This window comes from Camelina sativa, chromosome 13 (assembly GCF_000633955.1).
Source record: "Camelina sativa cultivar DH55 chromosome 13, Cs, whole genome shotgun sequence".
Lineage (NCBI taxonomy): Eukaryota > Viridiplantae > Streptophyta > Magnoliopsida > Brassicales > Brassicaceae > Camelina > Camelina sativa.
This window is the reverse complement of record NC_025697.1, coordinates 19,568,789-19,580,361: the sequence shown is the minus strand read 5'-3', so window position 1 is coordinate 19,580,361 and position 11,573 is coordinate 19,568,789. Positions and strand designations below refer to the sequence as shown.

General features: G+C 35.3%; 1 protein-coding gene and 1 pseudogene across 1 annotated transcript; both read left to right on the top strand.

Moving 5' to 3' along the window:
- On the top strand, positions 237-1,418 carry LOC104738390 (putative F-box/kelch-repeat protein At4g11770). Its single transcript, XM_010458573.1, has one exon. It carries the CDS (start codon positions 237-239, stop codon positions 1,416-1,418), a length of 1,182 nt encoding a protein of 393 aa, XP_010456875.1.
- On the top strand, positions 2,179-3,323 carry LOC104737179 (annotated as a pseudogene).

Sequence of the window (11,573 nt, the reverse complement as noted above, 5' to 3'; positions counted from 1 at the left end):
AATTCAACAATAATATTATTTTTTATCAGAACATATTGAATTTACTCTTATCTTGTTAAAATATTGTTACTTAAATATTTTCCCTAGTAGGATTTGAATAAATCTCGATTGATTACATGATAAGAGTTACGAGTTCACTAGATTTAGGACATATTTTCCAGCATAAAAAGTACGTACGTACGTACGTAGTTAATACGGCTCTTGGAGTTTGATTACATTCTTGGCGTTTTCTACTAATGACGAACCACGAATTGTACATCCCTGATGATTTGCTGTTGAACTGTTTAGCCCGTGTCTCGAGATTGTACTACCCGATCCTCTCGTTAGTTTCCAAGAGATTCCGCTCCATCGTTACATCAATTGAGCTTTACCAGACCCGAACGCTCTTAAGACGCACCGAGAATTGTCTTTATGTGCGCTTACGTTTTGGTTCTGAATCTCCGCCACGTTGGTTCGCTCTGTGCCGAAGACCAACTCGAATCCATACCCCTACTACACCTAACCCTAACCCTAACTCACGATGGTTCTCTTGCTTTAGCTCACATAGAAACCTAACGAATCACGCTAGGAAGGAAGTCAAAAAGTCAACTGAATATATTTTGTTCTCCACACCAACTACTAAAAACAACTCTTCTCGGTGTCGTGTGACATGTAACCCAATTGGTCCTAGTGTCAACATGGTAACCAGCTACATCAATGGTGCCTTCATGTCTAAGGTCTTCGTCTTTATGGATTCTCAGTCTAACATCTGGTACGATGCTCCAAACATGACGGTGGCCAGAAAGCGTCCCATCATGAGTGTTCTTGATGGGAAACTATATGTAGTGGAAGGCTGCAAAGATTCCGATTCCTCGAATTTGATCGAGGTTTTCGATCCCAAAACACAAATATGGGAGCATGTGTCATGCCCTAGCACGGAGATACTAGGACGTATAGTATCAAAAACCTTAGTCATGGACGGAAGGCTTTACGTGTTCGGGGATAAAAATGTTGTTTACATACCCAATGATAATAGATGGTATGTGGTAGCATTGGATATGTTTTCGAGTTTGGTTACCCATTATTCTTCTTGCGTGATAGGTAATGTATGTTATACTGTACTCTCCAGTTTACTCCTATGGTACCACTCCGTGGAAAGATCGTGGAGATTTGTGACCGGTTTGGAAAATTTACCTAGATTACGAACTCGTCGTGAGTTTGTTAGACTGGTTGATTTTGGTGGAAAGCTCGCGATTGTGTGGGAGAAGAAAGTGAGTGGTATTGGCTCTAAGAAGGAGAAGAAGACGATTTGGTGTGCTGTGATTGCGCTTGAAAGACGCAATGCACAAGAGGTTTATGGCAAGGTTGAGTGGTGTGACGCTGTGCTTACTGTCCCCAAGTCATCTTCTTTATTGGAATTTATTTCTATTCATTTTTGATGATTTTGGAATACCTTAATTAACCATTGGTTGAATGGTTCTTCAGTACTTATTATGTTTTTCTTTCCTTAACTTCTCTGTTTCACTTTATTTTTTTATATATATAAAAAAAAAATCTCGGTTTATCACTTAACCAGACCGGGAAACCGTTTCACTCCACAATGATTTAACCGGAGAGGTCCTTTTACTAATATCATGTTCGATTTTGTTACATGGAGATGATTTCCTAATAGGACTAGTATAATAACTAAATCTAGATTGATTTACAGGATATATGAGTTACGAACAGGGCTGGTCCTATAGAAGTGTAATTATTAAAAATTGTGAAACTTTTACATAGTTATTAGAAATTATTTTTGTTTCAGTAATATTTTCAGGTTGTGTATGTGATTAATAAAAGAATGAAGAAAAAGGTAAAAGAAAACTAAGTTTTACAAAAGTATGTAAAGATGGAAAAAAATTTGGAAATAAGAGAGGAAAAGAAAAAGAAAAATAACAATATAAAAGATGGAAGCTTGGGGAATCGAAACCGGGTGTCTTTGAAACTGCATGTAGTAGTGTTCTGGTATTACAAACCCACTAGACCAATATCATATTCAACAATGTGGCTTCAATTTCTTTGGTAAATATTGTGTGCCCCAAAGCAGAGGCTTTGCCTCCCTTATGGTAGGGTCGGGACTGGTTACGAATTCAACTAAGTTTAGGGAATATATATTTCTCTTTTTGAGTTTTTTTGGGAGCACACAAAGAGACTTATCTTATGAGGAATTCACAGGTTGATTTGCCATATCTTCCAGATGATTTAGTTTTGAACTGCTTAGCCCGTGTCTCGAGATTGTACTACATGATTCTCTCCTTGGTTTCCAAGAGATTCCGCTCTCTCATGGCATCGCTTGAGCTTAGAACGCTCTTAAGAAACACCGAGAATTGTCTTTATCTGATTTTACGTTTCAGTTCTGAACCTCACACAGGTTAGTTCACTCTATGCCAAAGATCAACTCAAAGCCCTAAACCTAACCCTAACCCTAACTTTAACTCAGGATGGTTCGCTTCCTGCTTTAGACCACATAGTTTCCTAACGAATCACACTATGGTCTCAGTTCCAACTCACAATCTCACTTATGCGACTGAGTTGAATCGTAATTCTATCGCCATTGATTCTAATATCTATATGCTTGGCGCATTCAGAAATGGCGCCTTCTCGTCTAGGATCTTATTCATGGACTGCCGGTCTCACACTTTGCACAAAACTCCAAGCATGCTGACGACCTGAAAGAATCCCTTAATTAGGGTTCTTGATGGGAAAATATATGTAGTGGAAGGATGCAATGATCCTGATTACTCGAAATTTATGGAGTGTTTCGATCCCGAAACCCAAACATGGGAGCATGTGCCAAGCCCTAGCGCGGAGATACGTGGTAAATACGTATCAACAAGTTTAGTTTTGGACGGGAAGCTTTACCTGTTTGGGGATAAAAATCTGGTTTACAAGCCCAAAGAAAATAAATGGGATGTGGTAGGATTAGAGATACCTTTGCGTTGGAATCCCACTGACTTTGCTGGCGCAGTAGTAGACAACATAATCTACTCTTATGGAAGACGTAGTGTGGTATGGTACGACTCAGAGGGAAGATAGTGGAGATTTTTGAAGGGTTTGGGAAAACTACGAAAATTACCAAAGCAATGTCTTTGGGTTAGATTGGTGGGTTACAGTGGAAAGATTGTGGTTTTGTGGGAAAAGGATGAGCGTGGTACAGATCCCGAGGAGAAGAGGATTTGGTGTGCTGAGATTGTGCTTGAAAGGCGTAACGGACGAGAGGTTTATGGGAAGATTGAGTGGTGTGACTTGTGCTTAGTGTCCCCCAGTCATGTTCTTTATTGCATTTTACGACTGTTACTATTTGATGAATGAACATTAGTTGATTGGTACCATCTTATCTTATATAATACTAGAATTTGTACCCGCTCACGCGAGATTTTAATTTTGTTGTAAAGCACTGGATAGTGGACTCCATAACCAGCCATGTATGATCCATATGTATTTAGTGTTTACGGCCCATTGGCCATAGGCCCATCAGTCCTATTCTATTTCCTAGTCGGTTTTGTACCCTACACTATATATATGTAACCTCAAGTCATTCATGAATAAGAATAAGAAGAGATTCTACACTTTGAATCCTCTCGTTTTACAACATGTTATCAGCACGATCGTTTCTAAAGATCCAGCTGAGTAAAACACTAAAAACCCTAAAACCGCCGCCTCTCTTCTTTACCCTTACCCGAACCCTACTTCTCTTACTAGATCACGATCAACCCTTGTTCGTGACTAGTCCTTGTTCGAGATTAGTCCAAGCAGCCTGTGCTTGGATCAAAGTTCTATCCTATACCAGTTCGAGGTTTGTGGTTCCGGGGTAAGTCCTGTTCGTGAGCGGTCCGAGATCCGTTTGTGGGAAGCTGTTGCGGTTCTGTTTGAGGTTCGTGGTCCATCCAAGTTCGAGGTTCGTGAGAGATATATGAGGTCTTTAGCTCCCAAATCAAAACCGGTCAGACCCCTATTGGTGTTAAGAAATGGCTGAGGATATGAGTGTACTAGTGGTGGACAGTGGATCCAGCCACACAATATTGAAGGATAAAAGATACTTCATAAACCTCATAATGAAAAGTGCGAATGTTAGTACAATTGCGGGTATAGCAAGCTTAATAGAAGGCTACAGCCAAGCTCATATATTATTACCTAATGGCACACATATTGAACTAAGTGATGCCTTGTACTCACCCAGCTCTAAGAGAAGCTTATTGAGCTTTAAAGACATTCGGTTGAATGGTTATCATATTGCAACAAAGGGTGAAGGTAGCAAAGAATTTCTATACATTACCGAAATTGTAAATGGACATAAGAAGGTCCTAGAGACTATACCTGCACTAGCCACTGGTTTATACCATGCTAAGATTAACATGATAGAAGCTAACCTTGCAAAGCACAAAATGTTCAATGAACAGTTCACTCTATGGCATGACCGGCTTGGCCATCCGGGTACGAACATGATGCGTAAACTGATTAATAGTTCAAAGAGGCACAACCTTAAAGAAAGAAAAGTTATCCCTAAAAATCTCACGTGTGTAGCATGTGCACAAGGGAAACTTATTATACGGCCATCACCAGCCAAAGTCCATAAAGAGACTTTAAACTTTCTGGAAAGGATACAAGGTGATATATGTGGACCAATACACCCACCTTGTGGGACGTTTAGATATTTTATGGTTATGATCGATGCATCAACCAGATGGTCACACGTTTGCTTGTTATCCACAAGGAACCTAGCATTTGCTAGGATGTTAGCTCAAATTATAAGACTAAGAGCACATTTTCCAGATTTTCCACTTAAGACTATACGTCTAGACAATGCTGGTGAATTTACATCCCAAGCGTTTAATGATTATTGTATGTCATGGGGGTGAGTGTGGAACATCTTGTGGCACATGTCCATACACAAAACGGATTAGCTGAATCCTTCATTAAACGAATACAATTAATTGCTCGACCATTGCTAATGAGACCGAAGCTTCTTGTGTCGGCTTGGGGACACGCAGTTTTACATGCAACAGAACTTATACGCATTAGACCATCTAGTGAACACAAATATTCACCATCCATATTATTAACGGGTCATGAGCCAGACATATCTCATCTCAAAACATTTGGTTGTGCCGTTTATGTACCTATTGCTCAACCACAGAGAACTAAGATGGGACCTCAAAGGAGGATGGGAATATATGTTGGATATGAGTCTCCCACCATTATAAAGTATCTTGAGCCAACTACAGGAGATTTATTTAAGGCCAGATACGCGGACTGTCAATTTACAGAATCCGAATTCCCTATGTTGGGTGGAGAGACTAGCAAGTCGGTTAAAGAAATAACATGGAATCAAACATCCTTGAATTGGCAAGATCTTCGGACTCTAGCCTGTGATGCAGAGGTCCAGAAAATTATACATTTGTAAAAGCTAGCTATACAATTGCCAGATTCCTTTGCTGACCCAAAGAGAGTAACAAAATCGTACATACCAGCTTGTAATGCACCAGTACGTATTGATGTTCAGAAGGAACACAATAATCAAGTTGCTATAGAGTCTAAGCCATGTTTGAAACGAGGTAGACCATTAGGTTCCAAAGATAAGAACCCTCAGAAGTCTAAAGGTGCAAAACAGACCGAGGTTAAGGGAATTACAGAAAATACAGACATAGCCGCGGCAAATCCTAAGGTACCAAATGAGGTTTGGGACGCTGAACCTCAAGGTCCTGAAGGTATTGATAATAATGAGATCTCAATAAATTATATCATGTCTGGAATTCAATGGAACCGTAAAGATGTCGACATCGATGAAATATTTGCATACAAGGTAGCACTTGAGATAAATGAAGATCATGAACCCAAGTCTATATTAGAGTGAACTCAAAGTAAAGATTGGCTAAAGTGGAAAGAAGCCATTGACGTGGAGTTAAACTCTTAAAAGAAGAGAAGTGTGTTTGGTCCGATCTTAAGGACAACACCTAAAATAAAGCCAGTTGGACATAAGTGGGTCTTTATAAGAAAGAGAAATGAGAATAATGAAATCGTGAGATACAAAGCACAGCTTGTAGCACAAAGATTCTCTCAAAGACCAGGCATAGATTATGAGGAGACATACTCCCCTGTGATGGATGCAACAACATTTAGGTACTTAATAAGTTTGGCTATAAAAGAACAACTGGATTTGCGGTTAATGGATGTTGTAACCGCATACTTATATGGTCCACTGGATATGAAATTTATATGAGATTACCAGAGGGTTTTGAGCTCAAAGATAAGAGTGGTTCTCGAGAACAATACTGCATTAGGCTGAACAAATCCCTTTATGGACTGAAACAGAGTGGTCGAATATGGTATAACCGGTGAAGTGAATATTTAGCTAAAGAAGGCTATAAGAATGACCCAATCAGTCCATGTATATTTATAAAGAAGTTTGCAAACAAAGGGTTTGTAATTATAGCAGTTTATGTGGATGATTTAAACATCCTGGGGACCTCTGGGGAAATCGCCCAAACAGTCGAATATCTAAAGAAAGAATTCGAGATGAAAGACCTAGGCAAGACAAAATTCTGTTTGGGATTACAGCTTGAGTACATTGGTAATGGAATCCTTGTGCATCAAAATGCATACACAGAAAATGTACTCAAGAGGTTTAAAATGGACCAAGCTCACCCATTGACCAGCCCAATGGTTGTTAGAAGCTTAGACTTGGATAAAGATCCATTTGGTCCAAAGAAGGCCGATGAAGAAGTTCTCGGACCTGAAGTGCCATACCTCAGTGCTATAGGAGCGTTAATGTTCTTGGCTAGCCACACTAGACCGGACATATGTTTTGCCGTGAACCTCCTAGCAAGATTTAGCTCTTGTCTGACTAAAAGGCACTGGAACGGTTATCTATCCGATCCACATAATGGTAAGTCTCAAACAGGTTACGTATTTACACGCGGTGGTACGACGATCTCGTGGCGTTCTATGAAGCAAAGTATTGTGGCCACTTCGTCTAACTATGCGGAAATCCTAGCAATTCATGAAGCCGGACGAGAGAGTGTATGGTTGAGGTCGATGACCAAACACATCAGGGCAAATTGCGGTATGGTCAAAGACAAAGAAGCAACCGTAATCTATGAAGACAATACGGCCTGCATCGCACAGCTCAAGGAAGGTTACTTCAAGGGAGATCGGACGAAGCACATCCTACCGAAGTTCTTCTTCACACACGAACTACAAAAGGCCGGAGAAGTTCGAGTGGTGCAAGTTCAATCATGCGACAACTCAGCTGATCTCTTCACTAAGACATTACCGACAACAACATTCAAGAAGCTCATGCACCAGATTGGAATGCAGAGGCTTAAGGACTTAGAGTGATGCTTGGAAAAGGGGGAGCAATTCGTGTTGTACTCTTTTTCCTTCACCGTGGTTTTGTCCCATTGGGTTTTCCTGGTAAGGTTTTAATGAGGCAGCACCCCCAAGCGTATTGCATCGATCCCTTAGCATCAGCACGGTTATGTCATCCAAGGGGGTGTGTTGTAAAGCACTGGATAGTGGACTCCATAACCGGCCATGTATGGTCCATACGTATTTAGTGTTTACGGCCCATTAGCCATAGGCCCATCGGTCCTATTCTATTTCCTAGTCGGTTTTGTACCCTACACTATATATATGTAACCTCAAGTCATTCATGAATAAGAATAAGAAGAGATTCTACACTTTGAATCCTCTCGTTTTACAACAAATTTAAAATATTTCTTATGAACAGAAATTGTTGAGTTCAAATATAATCATTCCAACTTTTGAGTATACATATATATATATATATAACTTACTTTACTCAGTGAGATACAACATATATATGTTTAAGATAATATTTCTTTGTTATATTTATTTGCGATTTTACGTAGGATTTTAGTTAAAAATTCTATCAATAAGAATCATTGAATATGAATATAATTTGAAGATTAAAAGATAAATCTATATAAATGCCGTACTTATTTTACTAATCTATATATAACATATATTGCCTAGTGTTGCAATAATATTGTCGACAATCTTTTGACCTTTTATCTTTAAAAGAGTTCATTCCATATTTATATCTCATGAAAACATAATTTTAAAAGTTCTAACGTCAATGTCGATGGTTGAACTAATTATAAAGACCATTTAAACATATTGATATCTTACATTAAATGCGAATATACAATGTTTCATGAACAGTTTTACTGCTATGTCGCTAAAATGAGGTTGTCCAAATGCATTATCTGCCATAATATAATTCATACTAAGTCAAGAATGCTTAAATGATTAAACATTTAAACCCCACAATGAATATCTATTAACTAATCCAAGGTACATATTTTTCTAAGATCTCATATGTTATTTGCAGATGTTAATTTGTGATGCAACCTCAACTTCGTCTTCTAAAAGAAAACATAGTTTACTTTAGATCAAAACTTTTAAGTTAAGTTAAGTTAAGTTAAGTTAAGTTAAGTAACTAATATTTTCTTTCTTATCAGTAAAATTTAATAATAAATCTTTATGGTATATGTTTCTTAGAAACTAATGTTTCACTACAATTTTATTTTCATCTTTAGATTTTTATAAATACAATTACGTAACTTATTTTTTTACTCCACCATGCATTAAAACTTACTTACATTCTAAAACTCATTAACCCATTCTAAATTTTGGAATATAATTATTTTTTGGTTATAAATTTAATAATAAAATTATTACTAAAACAAATTTATAGTATTATTTTTACTAATTTAAAATTTTCATTTAATTTACTTAATTCATTTTTAGATTGTTATTATTTTTATTATTTACTAAAAAAATATATTATTGTTTATACTATTTTAAAATTTAATAAAGTTTAGTTAATTCGTTTTTTATTTATTTTTTACTATTAATAATTATAATTAATAAATATGCAATGAATGAAAATTAAATATAGTATTTTTATATGCAAAAAAAAATTGATTAGGTGGATGCTGATGTGGAGGAAGGAGAAATGAGAAAAGTTAACTTTATATATATATATATATAGATATCTCCTTATAATTATTTTAATAAAGAATTAATTTTTGTACTTTTTTGATGATTATCTTTTTACATTATTAATACTATTGTTTAAAACAAAATATTTTTTTTTTGTTATAATCTCAATTTTCTCTTATTAAATCTTAACTTTTACACATATCAAAAACTCAAATTAATATAAACTTGACAAAAGTCAAAATCTTATGAATGACTAACTTTCAAAACTCAACTTTATATATAACTAGGTAATAACCCGCACTACATGCGGGATAAATAGACTCAAATAAAATTATTACAAGTAAAATTATTATTTGGAATTTAAGGTGTCATAATAATAATTTTACACATAATTGTTTTTATTTTATTCAAATTTACATTTAATTATTTTGTGTAAAAATATATTTCACCCGTGAAATGTGGAATATAATGTTAATTATTGTGATAATTGTGATAATGTTATTTATTTTTAAGATTATTGTAATAATTAATTTTTAATATTTACTCATTTTGTTTTATAAATAGTGTCATTTTAGAATTTTATTTTTGTTTCACAAAAAGTGTCATTTTACATTTCCAATGCACTATTTTATATTTTCAATGCATATTTTTCATTAGATTTTCTAGTTTTACCCTTAATCTCTGACTAAATTAACCCATTAAACATTTATTAAATAAGGGCATATATGTATATTTTTATATTTTTCTAATTTGTGTGAAATGTGTCAAAATAACACTTATTGTGAAACAGAGGGAGCACTTGAATAGTCATCAATTTTTTAAAAATTGGAGAAGAAGTTTTGTATTTCAAAAAGTTAAATAGATGAATAAGTTTTTTAATTGTTTATGAAATGTAATTTACTTTAAATCATTAAATATGTTATGAAAATGATAATTAAATTATTAACTTTATATATATTTTTTAATAGTTGATGAAGTGTTTCATTTTAAAAAACTAATAGAAAGATTCATTACCTTATATATTCTAATAACATATTTATGTAAATAATAATGAAATAAAGATTTCCTTATATATTTTAATGGCACATTTAATAAATCAAAAGACTTATTTTTGTAAATATATTTATCTTGAAATGTTTAATGGTAATGAAATCTTCAAATCGCTCTGGCGACGACACATCAACATTGTCAACAAAATGCTTCTCTATTAATATATAGGGGATAAGATGACGATATTTGGCGACTTATATTTTCGACACATGTTCTCACTTGTCAATTATTAAATTCTTTTAATTTATTTTTTTTCAAAAGTACAAACATTATTTTTTATATTCACTAAATTTAAATGATATTTCTGTACTAAAAAATATATTGACATTTATGCATTTTTCTTTTAGTAGATATATATAGGTATCATTTATCAATATTTTCTATAAGTACCATAACATTATAATTTTGCAAATAAGCAAGAATTAAATATTAATATCATAAATTTGGACAAAATAAATTTCCGGTAATTAAAGATTTTCTATTTCTTTAATGGTAATCATTAACACAATTTATTGCACATTAATTCTTTAAAATGTAACTCCCATGATGTTTGAAAAAAAGTAAAAACAAATCTTCCATCAATATGTTGTAAACTAGAAGATTCAAAGGCTGAAATCTCTTATTCTTATTATTAATGTCTCAACGAGGTTACACATATATATAGAGTACAAAGACAAAGGCCAAAAACCGACTAGGAAAAGGGAAAAGGCCGATGGGCCTATGTCTGATGGACCGTACACGGACGGGCCGTACATGGACCGGTTATGGAGTCCACCATCCAGTGTTTTACAACACTCCCCCTTGGATGACATAACCGTGCATGTGCAAGGAGAGGATCTCTGTAATGCGCTTGGGGATGCTGCCTCATTAAAACCTTACCAGGAAAACCCAATGGGACAAAACCTTATCTTTGAACTCAAAACCTTATGGTAATCTCATATAGATTTCATTATCCAGTGGACATCCATAAACCGCAAATCCAGTTTTTCTTTTATAGCCAAACTTATTAAGTACCGAAATGTTGTTGCATCCATCACATGGGAGTATGTCTCCTCATAATCTATGCCTGGTCTTTGAGAGAATCTTTGTGCTACAAGTCGTGCTTTGTATCTCACGATTTCATTCTTCTCATTTCTCTTTATTACAAAGACCCACTTATGTCCAACTGGTTTAATTTCAGGTGTTATCCTTAAGATCGGACCAAACACACTTCTCTTCTTTAAAGAGTTTAACTCCACGTCAATGGCTTCTTTCCACTTTAGCCAATCTTTACTTTGAGTGCACCCTAATATAGACGTGGGTTCATGATCCTCATTTATTTCAAGTGCTACCTTGTATGCAAATATATCATCGATGTCGACATCTTTACGGTTCCATTTAATTCCAGACATTATATAGTTTATTGAGATCTCATCATTATCTATACCTTCAGGTCCTTGAGGTTCAGCGTCCCGAACCTCACTTGGTACCTTAGGACTTGCCGCGGCCATGTCTGTATTTTCTATAATTCCCTTAACCTCGGTCTGTTTTGCACCTTT